The sequence below is a fragment of the Podarcis vaucheri genome, assembly GCF_965113315.1.
Source record: "Podarcis vaucheri genome assembly, chromosome: 2".
In the NCBI taxonomy this organism is placed as follows: Eukaryota; Metazoa; Chordata; class Lepidosauria; order Squamata; family Lacertidae; genus Podarcis; species Podarcis vaucheri.
Genome location: NC_138760.1, coordinates 27858759 through 27878327, shown reverse-complemented (window position 1 = coordinate 27878327; position 19569 = coordinate 27858759). Strand labels below are relative to the sequence as shown.

The 19569-nt window shown below is 40.4% G+C and overlaps 1 protein-coding gene across 5 annotated transcripts in view; it reads right to left on the bottom strand.

Annotated features, from left to right (window-relative positions):
* CEP112 (centrosomal protein 112) overlaps nt 1–19569 on the bottom strand; it is a 224621-nt gene that overhangs the window by 101814 nt on the left and 103238 nt on the right. For all 5 annotated transcript variants that reach the window (XR_014216733.1, XM_082212425.1, XM_082212423.1 and 2 more), the window contains one exon: nt 13347–13529. Coding sequence is in view for 4 of the 5 variants with exons in the window: in XM_082212425.1 (XP_082068551.1) it covers nt 13347–13529 (183 nt within the window). In the remaining variant the exon portion in view is untranslated. The remainder of the gene's footprint in view (nt 1–13346; nt 13530–19569) is intronic.

The window sequence follows — 19569 nt, the reverse complement described above, 5'->3', positions numbered from 1 at the left end:
TCAAAAGCTGCCAACAGGTCAGGAAGCCGGAGTAGAGATGCATTCCCTCTCTGTCCTGCTCTCAACACATCAGGGTGACCGAAGCTGGTTCAGTCCCTAAACCATGCCTGAACCCGGACTGAAATGAATCCAGATAGAATCCAGATCAAGAAACTCCTGCAACTGCTCCACCATCACTCTCTGCACCACTGTGCCCAAGAATGCGGCTTGGCAGTATTTACTGTAAACCACAGAGTTCATAACGGGCTTCTTCATTACCGCTTAAGGGCTGCAGGCTCCATTCCACTGAATAGAACCATGTTCACCATACCCTGGACCCACCCACCCAGTCAGTCAGTCAGTCCTACCACACAAACTAGCTTTGACCAGCCAGGATGGACAGGGGTCAAGAAAGCAAGAAGTTGGTCACATCATTACCGTGTCTACACCATCAAGACACATAAACCAAAATTAATTCCACAAAATATGGGAAGGTGCTGCATTGGACAACTCAACTGGACTTGCAAAAACTGCTGTGTCTAAAGCACTATAAGGTTGAGCAACATTATTCTTGAAGCCCCATGCAAACTGCTCTCAACATACTATGAGGGCCATTCACCATCTGGTAGGCAGAACTGTGTGACCTAACAGGTGTCAAGGGCAGACCATCTGAATTGGTCCCCCACCACTGCAGGGCAAGGTTGCAGACAATAGTCCAAACTTCCCTGGAAGTGGTCAAACCATGACAAGAGGGTTACACTCAGCCCGCCTATATGCAGATCCTACATTTGCACCAGTCACTGCACGTTGTTCCAAGCTCATAACTTAATCACAAGCTGCATCTGCCAAAGTGCAAAGAGAAGGGAGAAACACTGAACAGAGGAGTAGCCTCAAGAAGGATGAATAAGCAACATGTCAATGTAAGAGATCATAATCTAGATCAGCCAATTGACAGTTTGTGTTTGGTTGGCTGATGCTGAGTGGACCTTTCCACAAAATGCATCATATATATCTGATTAAAATAGATTAATGGTCAAAGCCTGTAACTGTACAAAGGACAAAGTAGTCTTTCAACAATTAAAAATTTTCCAGAAGCAAAAGAAAAAGAAAAAAGAAAAGAAAGGAAAATAATAAACACCAGGTGAACACTATAAATATAGCACATTTTCAGTTATACATGATAGGCAAAGCCCACAAATTTATATTGTACCATTATCTATCATATTGTATTTCCATTGTTATTCTGTTTACACTTAACTTCTGCCTGTTATTCATTTCCTACCAAATACACAGAAATGGGCGACATCAAAATACTTGTGAGAAGATGTCACTTTATATATTTCTGCCTGAAGCTTCCAAGAACAACCTTTATTCAAAACAATGGAGTGAGAAAACCAGTGATTCACAATCTACACACAATAAAACACAATGTCTTAGCTGAAACTGGAATTCATCTTAGCAAACCAAAATCTGATTTCAAGACACAATTATGATAAGCATATAGTGGGATGCTTAACACTTGGGCTTCCAGCCAAGAAGTCCTTTCTATTTTGTACCTCCCCGTCTGTTACAAATAAGGAACGCGCTTTCTAGTCCGACTACAAGCCAAGCTTCCCGGAACTCCCTATTTGAAATGTTAATCACTCCGTTACTACACATTAGTTACCCTGCTCTGGTTAATGAGGCAATTCCTGACTAGGATGACCCAGAGTGGATAATATGATCCTTTTCCTGCTTATCTCTATAGTAGCATGGGGAATGAGAAACATTCACAAGCATCTTTTTGGCTTCTCACAAACTCTGCTTATGAGATATTGATTGGTCCAAGTCCTTCTTTTTCTCATCCTAAATGCCTCAAGCTTAAAAAGAGATGAGATAGGAAGCATTCACCCTTCCTCCAAATGATCACACAGCACACTATACAGTGGTACCTCGGGTTACATATGCTTCAGGTTGGTACATACGCTTCAGGTTACACACTCCACTAACCCAGAAATAGTGCTTCAGGTTAAGAACTTTGCTTCAGGATAAGAACAGAAATCGGGCTCCAGCGGTGCAGCAGCAGGAGGAGGCCCCATTAGCTAAAGTGGGCTTCAGGTTAAGAAGAGTTTCAGGTTAAGAACGGACCTCCGGAACAAATTAAGTACTTAACCTGAGGTACCACTGTACTCTACTAAATAAACAAAAACATCTGGCCTGCTTAACCTCCATTTTTGTCAGAATGAAACAATTGGACATTAACCACCAGACCTCCAAAAATCCATTTCCTAGAGACGATAGTCCTAGATCTCAGGTGAGGTAGGATGACAAACACTGAAGAGAGTTCTCCCCTGAGCTTCCCACAAGTTGCAGAAAATGAAGGGCAAGCATGCTAACTTATGCTGAGCTTTGCAACAGCAGATCTGTCTGATCTAAAGCTCAGTGTGCTCCAATACCTCTCTTCTCCTGTACGAAAGAGGAGAGAGTGGTTCTCTCTGGAGGCTGCCTACTCCAAAGCTCAACACAACAGACAAAAGCAACATAACAAACTCATGCTGCTGCTCTCTAGTCCAAAGCTTAGTGTGGTATGAGAAACCTCTGCCCCTGTGGCAAGCACAAAGAATGGCAGCCTACTAGGAAAAGCCAAAATATGTGAACTCCTGGTCATACATTGCCACCAGATAGTGTAGAACAGATGAAAATATATCAACCAAATAAATTTAAGTTTACAATGTCTTTGATAAGTTCAGTTTCTCCATCGCCCTTTGCATATTGACTTCTTTTAAGTACCACAAAAAGTCTTCTCAAATTTAAAGTAATTGAGGTATGAACAGTGTCTGTAATTTGGGCCAAACTGAGTTGAAAGATCCAAAAAATGAGTCAGTACTTCAAAGGAAGAGCTATAGTGTTCTTGTATTCCCCTTACCCCCAAGCTAACTTGCTACCTGAATTTCAGGAATCTGAAAGGCATGCTGCTTTAAAGACATGCTATGAAACCAACGGCTATTTTATCATCTTTAAAAAATCTACAAAAAATGTTAAAACGCTGACAGCTTTTCAGGCGCTCCCTGTTTCTGAAAGAGTGAATTACTTTGATTTTGAAAACAAAGAAATGACAGTCATGTGTTCTAAATAAATTGACCTATACAGAATAGGGTAGCAAGCTTTAAATAACAAATGTTAGCCATATTATTTTAGGTGAATCTATTTGAAATAATCTGCTGTTCAACAAGTACAGTGGTACCTCGAGTTAAGTACTTCATTCGTTCTGGAGGTCCATTCTTAACCTGAAACTGTTCTTAACCTGAAGCACCACTTTAGCTAATGGGGCCTCCTGCTGCTGCCGCACCACCGGAGCATGATTTCTGTTCTCATCCTGAAGCAAAGTTCTTAACCCGAGGTACTATTTCTGGGTTAGCGGAGTCTGTAACCTGAAGCGTATGTAACCTGAAGTGTCTGTAACCCGAGGTACCACTGTATTAGAAAATGACATGGAGAGGCTGCTGCAAAAGGAAACCTAAGTTCTTTCCCTTACGACAGAGGTTTTCAACCTTTTTGGGTCCACAGCATCCTTGACCAAACACATTCTTTCTGCAGCACTCCTGTGGGGCTCAGGAACCCAGTTATGTCACCACTTGCCTACAGAGCCAGCAGCCCCTCACCCCTTTTAGAATACCCTCCCTTGTGGAGTGTTCCCTCAGCCTCCTCTCTTCTCCTCTCCTCTCCCCTCTCCTTGGGAGTCCTCCAGGCAGCCACTGCTACCACCCCTGGTCTCTGAGCTGTACACCCCGCGCCAAAGAGAGGTGCCTCCTCACACTGCCCCACAGGGCCCTGGGAAGCACCCCCAGAGGCACCATTTGCCTGGGGAGCTTGTAGCCAGGGCTGCTGCAACAAACAGCAGTGGAAGCCTCTGGGAGGCAAAGACGTGGGAGGGCATCACAGGAGGGAGGGAAGGAAACAAGGACAGAGACCGATGTTGCCCACGGCACCCTGACCATCATTCAAGGCACCCCAGGGTGCCACAGCACACTTCTTGCCTTAGGAGTTTGCATAGGCAGGAGGCCATGTGCCAAACTACTCCAACCCAGAACAATCCAGAAAGATGCATGTACCACAAACTGTGTTAAGTATCAATGGAACTGTATAATCAATTTTTTTCTGCAGAAGCATGAACGTGAGAACTTAGGAAAGCCTGTTCAATCAGGCCAAAGGCCAATCTAGTCCAGCATCCTGTTCTCACAGTGGCTGAACAGTTGCCTTTAGGAAACCAGCAATCAGGATTCAAACACAAGAGCACTCTCCCCTCCCCTGGTTTCCAGCAACCAGGATTCAGAAGCATGGTTTCCTCCAACTGTGGAGGCAGACCACAGACGCTGTGGCTATGGTTTTAATGTTTGAAGAAGTCTAAGAACTATTTCCTTTTCCTTTACCTAAACCCTCTCCTACCCACTTCCAGGATTGTTTCTTAATATGTCTGCTGCACTATGTTGGATTTTTTTTTTTGGCAGAAACCAGCAGTGAATTCCTGATTGGATAAATGCCAGGGCCTCTATCACCTTCTTAATGTACTTCCTCCTTTCCTGGTTTTTCATGCGTAACTCTTTTAAAGAGCTATGTCAGATAGAGATGGGAGAGGAATCTGCTTGTCTTGGATTCCACAGTAGATTCACCTGATCTGATCTTGGTAGAACATGACCTGGATCATATCAATGCTCCATAATCTGTAATTTATTTATTCCTTCAAGGATTGTGTGCTGCCTCCTTCCCCTATTCCCCTATTCCCCCCTCCCATTTCTCCTTTTAAATTTTCTAAAACAGAGCACCACCCATAGTCTGAGCAGCTAGTGCTTGGGCACCTCTGAATGTACATGCAGCAAGTTCCCCTGAGAATGATGAGACTTGAGGGCATTCTATGGCTCTTGGGGAACTTTACAGGAGTCAAAATATGGCTGCCCTCTGTTTACACCCTGTTGCTCCTAGGGGAACTTGTTGTATGTGTATTCAAAGCATGAGGTGGCAGGCAGCAGGGAGAGAATCGAGGCAACGCACAATCCTCAAACAACCTTCTAAATACTTTTTATAAAAGTGTGTTTCCAGGGAGATTTTAAAGCATTTCCCATTAAAAACCTACCTGGAAACAGAATGGGACAGCCTTGGCCTCATCCTCTCTGAGGCCTGGGGCAGACCAACTGTAAAGGATCTGCCCAACCCCATAAAAAAATTAACAAGGAAAAAATGGGAGGGAGGAGTTAAAGGAAAAAAAACCATCAACACATACTGAGAATACAGTAAGTTCCTCTTAATTTAAACATATAGATATTAGCCTTCCAAATGTCCAGAGAGGTATCCACATTTGTGAGGAATATGTTTGAATGCAAAAAGGGCAGTGAGGTCTTCAGACCATGGCTTAATAGATGGTGTTTATCCCTCCAGGCTCAAAGTATAAATCTCTTAGCAACCACAAGGACTCATAAAACACACTTTTGTTGTTTGCTAATCCCCACACTACAGGAATCTGATTTAAAAGCACATAAACATCAGCAAATATCAAGGATTTCACTAGTACAAAGTTGACACAGACAACAATGTCAGACCAAAACAAATGTATCATTGGAAATGCCCACATCGTGTGTCCCAGATCTGTCCAACCCTAGTGACGGACTGTCCTCACCTGATTCTTAATTTTTTGCAGGTGTTCCTAAGGCTGCATGCGCACCATACATTTAAGGGACATGACTACCCCCCCCTAAATCATGTGAACTGTAGTTTACCCTTCACATAGCTACAATTCACAGCATCCTTAACAAACTGCAGTTCTCAGGATTCCTCGGGGGACGTCATGTGCTAAACGTATAGTGTGTACACAGTCTTAGTATCTCTTGCTGGCTCCTGTTCAACATTATTTCTTCAGAGCTGGTATAGCAACCCAGGGTCCAGGTCTTGGTCCTGTCCTTCTTCAATGAAAGTGCACTGGGGAAAAGGGGATTCATGCAGTATCATTTCAACACAGGCTAGCAATACTGTATTCTACATGCCCGTATTTGGTCTTTCATTCTTGATGTCCAGTTTTACATTGCCATCTGGGCTGATAATATTTCAATATGGGTTGATCTCTGTAGATAGGCTAAAAAACCCCAACAACAACTAGTTGAAAATAGAGTTCCCATTCAAACTTCTTTTGCATGCTTTGCATCTCCATTGACACCACCCTGTTCTATGGCTATATATTATATCCACAACCTGGGCTTCAACCCTGATTCCTCTCCACCATGACTAAGAAAAACAACCTTCTTTTCACTAACCTTTCCTTCCTCCATTTTATCACCGTCTCTCTATCCAAAGCCATGCTGCCAGATAATCCACTTTGCTGTTAATATTTATCTTATCCATCAAAACATGTATTATCTTCTGCAACATGGCTTTACAGAATCATATACATGCAAGACTTTCAAGTCTGTGCACAACCTAGAAATCTCCTTGCCACATTATGACTACTGTTAGAGGTCAGCGTCACCATCCTAAAGTTCCTGAGGCTAACAACCAATTTCGGCTCTGCAACCTCCAACCTTCTTTGGGAGCAGGATAATGACGGGGTTCCAACATCCACCTTTTTAATGATCCCTGGTCCTGAAAGCTTGCCTTCCTGTAAGAATGTAACTGGGAAACAGAGAACAGTAAGGTTTTGACTGCTGTTAATTTGGAAGTCAGAGGGCATCTTATATATCATGTAAACCTACTGATCATTAAGGCCACAAACTTTCTTTCTGAAGCACAGAATCCAGAAGTTCAATAGGTTCTGATTCAGAGTCCCCATAATAATTTTGCCCAGTGGGCAAGTTCAAGTACCTATATTGTTCCATGATCTCAACAGTAGCACCACAGATTATCCCTGATTTGTGATTGGAAGTTGCCATTTCACTCTATTGTATTTCTGCCAAGAGCCAGAGGGGGCTAAGCAGACAGGTGCAAGGAAAGAGGCTTCCTGTAGACTAGGAAAAGTGCAAAGGGTACTATAAGAAAACTCTAGAAGCACCTAACTAGGGAACAAGTACTAAAGTAAAAGCGAACTGTCTTCTCAGATACTTGTATAACAAGGCTAATACAGAATATCAGTATCCAAAGAAAAGGTTAAGGGGAAAGCTAAGCAGAATCTGCTCCCTTGGCTAGATGGACAACTGAGCTTCAATAGGAATGGGCTTTCCCAAGTTTGGCATTTCAGAATTCAACAGAATGTTGGCCTTCTTTTGGATCAGCCTAGAGAAAAACATCCACAGCTGACTGGTAAATAAGCTCCAACACAAGGGATAAAATAAAGTATTATGGCTAATTAAGAATACTATGAAACTTGAAGGCTTGCATATTACAACACAGACAAAAATTGGTCTAATGAGGTTTTGTTTCACCTACTCTTTGTTGCCTGTCCTTTGGGATCAACTGTGCAGCGAGAAATAGGAAAACATTTTAGCACTTGAGAAAACCAACCACTCAGAATCATATTCACAAATTATTTTTTGTATTTTCAACATCTTTTAAGCAACATAAGAATTAATGGATCTATAAAGTGAATAATTCTCCAGACCTGAGGCAGAGATTTTGGATTACCATAATGCCCACACTTAATATTTGAATCTTAAGTTACCTAGTAATAGTTTGCTATGGCTGTTCCGCCCACTTGACCCAGAGGAGGAGATTCAGTGAGTTTAGTTTCACCTTTCAAGAAGCTCAGCTTAGCATTACATATGAGACAAACTCTACTCAATTTCACAATAAGCCAGTTTTAAGCCAGGAGTTATGAAAGGTTTATCGAACTAGCCAGAGTTCTTTTAAATCTAGGATTCCTGGTTTCTACTTAATGCGAAGCTGAAATTCTTTAAAAGTGAAAATAGACTTGACAGAAGTCCTTCTCCAGGCCACATGGAGGTGTAGGAAGTGCAGAAGCCAAGTGTTTTGCTCAGGCTCCTTGAGGCTAGTCTGTGAAACACTAAACTATGATTTAGCATCACATGCAAACCAGCCTTGTGTGTGTCGCATGGATTACAAAGAGAAAAACAGCAATGGAAGAAAGAAGAAGAGAGTGGGAATGTGTCTATATTACAAATTTATACTGGTCCCATCTCACTTTAACAGTCACAGCTCCCTCCCCAATTATTGGAGCTGTGATTTGATGAGAATGCTAAAAATACTGTTGGAGATCTCTACCCACCCCTGCCTATAAGTCTTAGATTTTCTAGGGAGAACAAATGACTTAGACCTAGATCTCTGCAGAGTAGATATGCCCTGAGTGAAACAGAGCAAAGAGAAAACAGGAACATATACATTTTTAAAACAATTAAACAAGGTCCCATGTTGCAGGCTATGGTTAGGAAATGGGTGCGAAAAACTGAAGGTGGCTGCAAGGGCCAATGAAAGCTTTACTAATAAAATCTGCATCCTAATTCATCAGTGTGGCCAAGACTGAAAAACAAACTGCTGTGTGTGTGTCTCAGACATAATTGTAGCTTTTATTTCATATGCATAAAAGTGAACAGATATCATAGCTGTCCTAACAATGAGGATCACAGCAAATGCAAACTGACAGAATCTTCAGCGAATGGATAAATACCTGAAATTCTTGTCTACTGACTAAAGCAGAATGTGCAATGTGGTAGCCAAAGTCACTGACAGCTCTGTGGCAACACTCAGACGTAATGCTAAACCACTGTTTGGCATTACAAAAAATGAGTCTAGCCTCTGCTGCACCATTGCTCCTCCTCTGGCTTGGTCACAAGGAGGAAATGGGAATGATGTGCTTTAATTGCAGTTTAGCATGTCACCTGAGTTTTGCATTCTGGTTAATCTTAACTATGTCTACTGAAAACGAGTCAGATGCATAAACTATGGTTGAAAGCCAAGTTGCTTCCACAAACCATAGCTATGATTTTCAAGTCTGCATGGTTCACATGACAAGACAACCTGCGATTAATAGAAAACAGAAAGGAGTAAATAAAAAAACCAGAAGTGAAAGCTTTGCGTCTCCTCGGCAAGGGGCATGCTTGCAAGCCAAGGGGAGCCTCATATGCATGTCTCTATTGGTCTCTCTGTTGTCTCTGACTTCAGGAAAAGGCATAACCCTCACCCACAAGCCTTCTAAGTAAGAAACATGTAGCAAGATTTCATGGGGTTGTTTCTCAATAAAAACTGAAATTACCATAAGCAAATAGATCAAGATTAAGACTAGCTTTTCAAATAAATAGTGATAAAAAGAGGGCAAGAGCTACACTCCAAATGGACTACCACCATGATTGCTTAAGAACCCGTTAAGCAGCAAACAGGTGGCAGAAGTGAATTTTAAAGGCAGAGTAAGAAATGGAAGAAAAATGTAGCAAAGCACAGTGAAGCTTAAGAGAAACCAAGTAGGAAAATATACAACAGGAAAAGGGCGACAGAAAAGAAGACAGGCAAATAGAGTAAACTAACAAGAACAGAATGCAAGGAAGGCTATAAACACTATTTCATCAAGCTCAGTTCTCTCATTTTATGAGAGTTTTGAAAGTATCCCGAACTAATAAAGCTATTATTTTCATTCATCTTGAAACTTATATATATATATAGAGAGAGAGGTGGAATTTATCCTTTCACCTTATGGGATGGAAACTGTTCCAGGACAAGTGGACAGTATATCAACTTTGCTTTCGTAGATATATCAACTTTTTAACTACTAATCCTCTGTGACATTACTGGTGCTCCATTTATTGCTGAAACATTTATGAGTGGAAGAAAATGGCAGGGCAGCACATTGTAACAGAAAATGGGAGAAAAGGTTTCATTTTTGGTGCCCATTTTACAAGTGAACAAAGTAATGTGATTTCTCTGAAGTTCATTCCTTTCTTCTTTGTCCAAAGGTCAAACAGCCAAGGAATAAGGATTAAGAAGATACAACTATGAAGCAGATGTGAACAGTTCACTCCTTGAAGTGGCAAGAATATGTGTCATGTGCTTGGGAAAAGGTGACAACTGGATCAAGAAAGAGTGTGATGGTGAAACTGATACATCTGCTGGCAGCTAGGTAAAAATTGGTTATAAGGCAATGGAGTCTTTTTTAGAAAAGAGAGCATCAATCTTTTCTTTTAGAAAGATGTCTATTTCTAAAGGTTATGGTTTTTAGAAGTCACAATTTGAGTACTTTTCATTGGTTATTAAAATAACTCCAAAGATGGAAATATAATGCACACATTTATTCTCAGTCTCTATCTGTACTGCATTTTTTTTTAAAAAAATATAATTGTTGTATAATTTGAATGTTTGCTGCCCTGGGCCCCTTTGGGAGGAAGGGCAGGATAGAAATTACACTGTGTGTGTGTGTGTGTGTGTAAATAAAGTTCATAGTATTTATGCACATAAGCAAGTGTTAGCATAGTGAATTAAAACCGAGTTTAATAAAAACATTTACTCCCAAATGTCAAAGTAAGGAGGCTATTTAACCTCAATGGAATTACTGACCTGCAAAGAATGCCAATGAAGGATTATTGCCAAGTGCAAAAACCCTAAAGATATGCTCTTGGATGTCGAGGTGACCATCCCCTTAAGAGATTAGCTGATGTTGCCAAATGTTATCACCCAACAAGAAATAAAAGGTTAGACATATGTTTATAGTGATGAGAAAACGAAATTCAAATAGTATATGAAAATGAAAACAAACAATTGTTGATCGGCCACATAAAAGTGATATTCGTTCTCATCGAGAAAATTCAGTTTGAGTTAACAATTTGTTGAAAACTGGACATATGCAACATTTTGATATCATTGTGGGGACATAAACTAGTATTAACAAATATTCATACAAGTTTCATATTCTTGAGTTGCAAACCAATTTGAATGTATCTTATATTAATAATGTCTATAATATCTTGTTTATTTCAGTAGTTGATTTAAGACTTCAGCAGTACGTTGCAAGAGTGTAAACCTTTCTGGTGACTCTTCAAAATGCTCCTCTCTTCAGAACTTAGTGAAACTTTTCCATCAATATGGAGGGTTTAAAAAAATGCATCCACTTATACTTACAGCGGAAGAGTCGCGGAAAATGCCTCCATAGCCATAAAGGCAAACAACCAAACTATGGATCATTCAGGTTTTTCAGAAAAAGTAAGATATGTTTATCTGACGAATAATGATTACAAGGAAATGAAGAAAGCTCAACAAAATGGCTTCCACTATGTTGTTGAAGGAATGGGGGTGTGAAGTCACACTGTACAAACATGATTCAAGTAAATCTTACACCTTATAATGAGGGTCACCCTTTTTCATATATACTGATTTCCTAGACACACATTGCTATTGCTTTGCTAATGTCACTATCTAAATCGCTTTAGCAGATGGCGGTAAAACACATCACTAAATACCAATTGTATGAAAAGCCAAGTGTAAATAGAATATTTTATCAGTAACATCACTACCGTTTATCAGTTTGATCCAACAGGATTGGTCCTTCATCCCCCCCCCCAAAAAAAATCCTAATAAAAGTAATAGTCATCAGATAGCATTTTGAAACAAGTGGCCTAGTCGTGAACAAGTACATTCCTCTTATTGAACTGCCATGATAGTTACGCTGAAATAATAGTAAAAATAATAAACATGGAATTTAATCATTTCAACAGAAAAACAACCAATTTTGAAAGCTTATTAGGGATTGCTTAGTCTCTAATATATACCAGAACCATCAGGAAGCATACAAGCTCAAGGGATAATTTAGAGCGCTACTAAAATAATACTGTATATATGAAATAAATATTTTTTTAAATATCATTGCCAACCGCTACCATGAATTGAACTCATTAGGCAGTACATACAAGCTGATTAGTAAAGATGAAACAGCTTCAACAGTAACAACTCAAAAGTCATATCCCTGCCTGGTACAATCCAGCAACATTCGGCATAGATAATTTTCTGTCAATGGAAATGAAGTGCATAATGAAATAAGTCCCAAGGATTACATCTGAACTTGGACTAAATGCTTAAGACCTATTGATTACAGTCAAACTTTTTGTGCGTTGCATCCATTGCAAATATCCAACTAGCAGGAAAAGCACTGGTTCCAATAATTCTAATATATCAACGTATTTATTAAAATGTATAATGGTCTAGATGCACCCCATACTCGTGATTTGTAAAAGATATTACTTTCATGAGGCAAAATAAAAAAAAATAAGCTGTTAATTTTGCTTAGATATGGACCAATGCAATAGTTAAGATTTTACAATGAACGGCGCCAACACAGCCATCATGTTCCACCCAGAATGGGGGAAGAAATACAAAACGCGAAAACTATATGGCAGTTAACCCACAGAAACAAAGAAGCCCATTTCTGTATAAAATTATCCAAGCTATTCTAATGCAGATAGATAGATAAATATAGATAGATACACATATCACATCACTATACATGCTTTCAAGTTATTGTCTTTACTTCAAGCTTTCAGAGCACATATATTCTTGATAATGAACTACGCCTATATACTTGCATGATAAATGTAAACACCACACAATGAACTAAAATGATTTGTTTAAACGGAACAATTAATAAAGATAATTTTCCATGCTGACAGTCCACATTTCATCCATAAGTTTGAAGAGTCAAATGCTACCACAGCTGGAGGTTATTCTGCCAAATGGCTTCCAACAGTGACCATAGAACTGGGAAGTGTGAATATATGTATGTATTCATGTATGTGTATGCGTGTGTGTGTGCTCATTTGTGTGATTACATAATATATATCAGTTTTTTAGACATTCACACATAGGGTTATATACATTGGGGGGGGGTGGAGACATACCTAATGAAAACTCCAAATTCAAAGCGTTTCAACTGTTCATCAGGTGAACTCAAGTCAATCATATTCAAAAAATTATTTTAAAAAATACCCCAAACCCAAAACACTAGGAAATCAAATGGAAACTTAAGCACAAGCTATTTGAAGGCTGCCTGCGGAGAAAAACTAAAACAAAAAAGTCCATACGAATAACTCAGATATGTTGAAAATAGATTTGTCCGAAGGGGAGGGAGGGGGTTATTGTAGATAAAGTGGGAGGGAGGAAATACCTCCCCCCTTAAGTCCATCATGAAAGAAAATGAGACAAGATTATAAATAAGAGGCCAAGTTATTGCACACCATGGGATTCTTAATCTGGCTACCTGTGGTTTTTGCAGTTAAAGCCTTTTTTCTGCAGTGGCAGGGGGAGGGAGCGGTAGAAGGAAAAAGGGAGAAAATTTTGTGTTTATATGCCAGTTTTGCAAGTGATCAAAAGCGTGCATTAACCACCAAACTGGAAAAACATAAAATTATTATTATTGTTGTTGTTGTTATTAGTATTATTTAAATGGCTATGACTTTCGAAATGCTATTGATTATTACCTGTACATCTCGCTTCCTGCATTCTTGGGTTTTATTGTCGTACTCTGTCATGGCAGCCCGAAGCTGTTTTTCCAGTTTCTCAATTTGCCGTTCATGTTCTCGGACCAGGCAATCCTTTTCTGTGTTATTCTGCTGGAATAGGTGCGTCTTCTCCTGTTCATGCTCCAGCTTCAGCTCTACTATCTGATTGGACAATGGAGAGTACAGTTCATCAATAGAACATCCCTGTCGTCATGACAACTCATCTTACAGCTTAATTTCCCACCCTCCACAATTTCAAGTTCACTTTATTATTATTATTATTACGTCATCCTTACCTCGAATTAACTTTGTCTTTATTTTTTTTAAAAAAATAAAAATAAAAAACACAATCGGAGCAATTTTCTTAAGCGTGACAGCTAAACAAATACGGCACATCGTGAAACGCAATGTACTTGCATGGATGTCAGAATGTGTGTGTGTGGTTTTTAATTTTTTTTAAAAAAAAACCACCAAAAAAATCCCACGCCATTGTCGCATTCTGTATACGTTTCCCCAAGTATCCTGCTGTTGACATCCAGCAGCGACGCAGATTAAAAATGGTTAAATCAGCCTCTTCTGCTCTTCATGCTTGCACACAAAAGCATCGGTAAATCTGTTAAAATATTTTGCTATGACTTCTCCAAAATAAAAGCCCAGCCCATCTCGGCGACTGTACATATATTATTTTCGTTAAAGAGAAATATATATACGCACACAAACACACACACATTAAACAAGAGCTCTATTATTCCGCTGTCAGCTACGGTACACCAACATAAACAGATGTATGTGTTTCAGGAGGGAACCTGCTGTGCTGCAAGCTTGCGCCATGATTTCATAAGAAGCATTCTATTCTCAGGAAGGATCCTTTCCCAGTCCACACCACACTGGATACGATGACCTTGGCCAGTCTTAGCCTCTCCCCGCTAGACTGAATGGCAGCCCGAGACCAAGGGCCTGGTTGCCGCAGCTTTGATACTAATCCTCCCAGGCTGTGCACAATGGCACCCTACCTGGCCTGCAAACTATAGCCAGCTAGGCTGCCTTTGAAGCAGGTGATGAATAGGGGACTGCAGGAAGCCAGCTTTCCTAGTGAACTCCAGGCCACACAGCTGCTAAGAACAGTCACTTGGATTTTTCTTCAGTTTTGGTGGATTTCAGGAGAAGAAAAAAAAGCACGTTATCGAGAATATGTTGGTTATAGTCAGCGTGAGAATCCCACTTCTTCCTCTTCTTCTTCAGAAAAGAAAGCAAACAGTAGGAGTCTGCTCAAAATCGATCTTGTTTGTGTGGGTAAAAGTGCGCAAGCACCTTATCTTAAAGCGATAGCATTCATTTTTTAAGTCGGCATTTTCTGCCACCGGCAGCTGCAAATGTGTCCTTGGAAATGGCTGTTATGTGCATTTGTAACACTGCAATTAAAAGATTCCCGCCCCCTCCCTATTCAGGGACTAAGGGGAAATGTGTTTTTAAAAAATATTTTATTTCCAACCTCAGAAGGGAATCGGGTTGTGTTATACACTGTGCTTAACATCTTTTTGTACAGTTTAATAAAAACAAAGCATCGTAATTATAATCCTGAAAAAGAAAGATACATTCAGCAGTGAGTTACCTGGAATTACGTATTAGTTAAAACCAGCTAATTTCGCCTGCCCTTGCCTACATACTCACACATTTTTATCTAACACATCAAGGCCTAAATCCACTTATATGGAAGGAAGTTTCTTTGAGCAGAACAGGATGCGCTTCCATGCAAAATGAGCACCAGAATCAAGACACATTGTTCCAAACTTCTAAAAACTGGCTCATAAATATTTGTCAAAATAAAATAAAACTGAAGCTCCTATCCATTCTGAAGGAAATCAGCCCTGAGTGCTCACTGGAAGGACAGATCCTGAAGCTGAGGCTCCAATGCTTTGGCAACCTCATGAGAAGTGAAAAGACCCTGATGCTGGGAAAGATGGAGGGCACAAGGAGAAGGGAACGACAGAGGACGAGATGGTTGGACAGCATGAGTTTGACCAAACTGCGGGAGGCAGTGGAAAACAGGAGTGCCTGGAGTGCTCTGGTCCATGGGGTCACAAGGAGTCGGACACGACTCAATGACAACAACACTAGAAAGACTCACGGACACCACGGTTTTCCCTTTGCCAACTGATTTTCTGGTGGTCCACCCATGCTGCCCTTTCTAGTCCCCTTAAACCAGAGACAGCACTATCATGAGACAGAGTGAGGTTCCAGGTGGCAAAATGCTAAGTAGGGGACAGAGCTATGTGTGCCATGTGTTCTGACCTACTTCCTCTAAGCTAGCTTGTGCCATCTGTTGCAGTAGAGGACACTGTGATGTCACCACTGTGAATGACCAGTCTGTAGTACAAGGACTGGGGAGAGGCACCATCTTGCCATTTGCCTCAGGCCGCAAAATGGCTTGGGCGGCATTGCCTTGAACCCTTTCAGCTCATCAAAGAAATGTATGAAGTATCCCTATCTGTGAACTCTTAAATAAAAAAGAAAATAGTCAGAAAAGCACAAATATCAGTTTCTGTATCCTCTCTTTCCTATATGCCTGTTTTTATTATAACCAGAAGAATATCCATCATTGTGATACTGTAAAAGGGGAGTGTACAACAAAGAGAAATTCCAAATATTTACAGAAACCCAGGGTGGTGCTTGGAGATAAGAAACCCTGTATGCTTTGAGGAGAGACAGAGTAAGTTCTCTGAAGATCTCTCCTTTAGGAGTGGATGACTGGTATGGTAAAGTGTAATGTTTTGTATTTGACACTACTAGTGTGGAGATTGAACCTAGCCACTACCCCTGGTGATCCAAATCCTTCATAGATGAAGCAGGGACACACTTGTACAAGTCTTCCAATTGTAACCTGGTATAGTAACCATCTAGGGTTTCATTTCTTGGATATACTACAGTGGGATGGCAAACCTGGAATTGAGGGGTGATACATTTAAAGAGCTGGACCATAAAGAAGGCTGATCACTGAAGAATTGATGCTTTTGAATTATGGTGTTGGAGGAGACTCTTGAGAATCCCATGGACTGCAAGAAGATCAAACCTCTCCATTCTTAAGGAAATCAGCCCCGAGTGCTCACTGGAAGGACAGATCATGAAGCTGAGGCTCCAATACTTTGGCCACCTTATGAGAAGAGAAGACTCCCTGGAAAAGACCCTGATGTTGGGAAAGATGGAGGGCACAAGGAGAAGGGGACGAGATGGTTGGACAGTGTTCTCAAAGCTACCAACATGAGTTTGACAAACTGCGGGAGGTCGTGGAAGACAGGAGTGCCTGGCATGCTCTGGTCCATGGGGTCACGAAGAGTTGGATACGACTAAATGACTAAACAACAACAACAAACAACACATTTGAATATAGATATATTAGAGGAAATTGCCCCTAGCATCCATGGAGGACAGCATGGTGGAGCTGTGGTGCTCACCTGACCTCCCCTCTGGCTATACCAGACAGAGTGGGGGAGTGGTAAGGCAGCAGTAAGGTGCAATAACATTGGTGGAGACAATTCAGTGCTCTTGCCGGTGTGTTTGCATTGTACTGATCTCATTCTTCCTGCTCTTTCTCTCAGAATGCAGCAGCAATTTAGCTGAGACAGTGCAGGAAAATTCAAAAGATGTGGTGTGTAACGAGATGGATTCTAACAATTTCCGGGGATTTCTTTGCCACCTTGGCAAGTAGGAGGGGAAACTTGTTGCAACTACTTTGCAGCTCTTGCTAATTCTGAACTCCTGAACCTTGGCCCTTGTTCTCAGATGCATAGGAACAGGATGTCAAACACATCAGTCACAAGGAAAGCAATGGGACTTAATAATAATAATAATAATAATAATAATAATAATAATAATAATAATAATTTATTATTTGTACCCCGCCCATCTGGCTGGGTTTCCCCAGCCACTCTGTGTGGCTTCCAACAAAAATTAAAAATACATTAAAATGTTACACATTAAAAACTTCCCTGAACAGGGCTGCCTTCAGATGTCTTCTAAATGTCAGGTAGTTGTTTATCTCTTTGACATCTGATGGGAGGGCATTCCACAGGGCGGGCACCACTACCAAGAAGGGCATTTAGCATTCCACCTTTTCTTGAAGGCATCTGTAGGCCTTGATCCAGATATCTGCTTGTATGGTGGCTCCATTCGCTTTTAAAGAAAGCTTTTGTATCCATTGAGAAATGCCTTTGAATGCACTTTCCCTCCCCACAGGAGATGGGGAAAGGTACATTTGGGGTAACATATACCCCTTGGATTATGGTTACAGTGTTGGGAATCAAATTATACACCTGGCATATCTTTGTTTGAGAAGTTTGGAACAGCACCCAGGATTTCTGAAATTCCAAATACTGCGTATTTATAAATTCAAGAACCTGTGGCTTTTAATGAAAGCGCTTTCAGTCAGTACCATCCAGAAGGTGTTTTGTGTAAATTAAAAGCATTCCAAACACATGCACAAACAGCAAGAGAAATATATAATATATACACATACACACCATAACTGTTTTGTGTGCTGAGGGTCTTTTAAGCCTGACCCAGGCACTGAAGCCGTTTCAAAGGCAGGAAAAGCTGCTGCCTTCTCTGTGGTGTCCAATACCTTTGAAGTATCTAAGGCAGCTGCTCCTGGCAGATAGGAACTCTTGTTCTCTCTCTCTCTCTCTCTCTCTCTCTCTCTCACACACACACACACACACACACACTTTGTTCTCCTTACAGCTGGTATATTTGAAAGACCAACTAAACTAAGTAAAAGCGAAAAACAAAAAGTTTCTCTTTTAAAAAATGACCTTAGTAGATACTTCAAAGGAAAGTGACAAATCTGAAGCTGAATGTGAGTGAGATGTCTAGATGGTACCAACAAGGGCCCTGCCATCATATTTTGTTGAAAGAAGTACATTTCAGTGAAGAAATGTGTATTATTGTCTTGTTTGTTATTATATAATTTGTGAAACTTCAATAAAAATCTTTAAAAAAATAAAATAAAAAATAAACTGACTCTCAGACTCAGATTGTGTCCTACTATAAACTCCCTTTGGAATGCCAATTCCCAAAGTTGACTTTAGCCACTGTTAAACCTTATGTGGGAAGCTCCATTTTTAATGGTGCACAAGGATTTAACTTTAGATTACTTTTTATATTCTTTGCTGTGTTCTAAGGTGCCCCATGCTCTGATCTGGACACAGGATGGAGTTTTAAATCTCTGACATAAATAAATCAAGCAAGGTTTACCAGTCTAACCAGAATATTCTACCACTATATGGCACCAGTAACCATCTTAGATTACTTTTTAAAAGGATTAAACATATCCACAGATATGTCTGTCAATAGCTATTTATTATTGACTTCCACATCACAGAAACAAAATAGCTGTCTGAATACCAAGTAATGGAAACAAAGGCAGGTTCACCCTTAACCTCACTCCCTGTGAACCATCGGCATCCAGCTGACTGATGGTCAAATTAATAAATTATTATTTTTGCTGGATACAAATCTAAGGGTTGAGGTTATTTAATATTTTGGTATTTATATCATGCTCTTCTACCAGCAAGTACCCAGAGTAAATTACAAAAGAAGGGAAGAAAGAATAGGTAAGCTAATACGTAAATCCATGAACATGACCAAGGACTGCTGTTTTTTAACCAAACATAACACTAACATTTTTGCAATCAGGATATCAGATTCAAATCTCAATTGATGATCAAATTTTAGGGTGATGTCCATTCTGGAATCCACACATCATTCACAACTGTCCCATTTAGAGTGCTAAAGTCCTTCATCAAGTCTTCATCAATCAAGGCATCTAAGATGACCACATCATGTTTTTGGTCCATGCTACATGACTGAAGTTTTAGCTCCCAGACATCTCTTCCTGGAAGAAACAAAACAAAAAACCACCCACCCTTCTGGCAACCTAGGACAGGCCCCTCCACTGCTCACAAAAAAACCCCAGGCTATTAAGCTAATTTTCTGCTTAGCTGATAAATCCTTAGAAGGCCACATCTCCCCCACCTCCCAGTAAAAGCTAGTCCACCAGCATCTCCACAGCAAAGACATGAAGGGTAAGGATGGAGTTCTCATGGGCCCTCTTCCTATCTGTTTCATTTAGGCAGCAACTTACTGGAGCTGGCATTATATTGAATCTTGGATAAGGCTAGTGGGGCTGGGGACATTGCACTGCAGA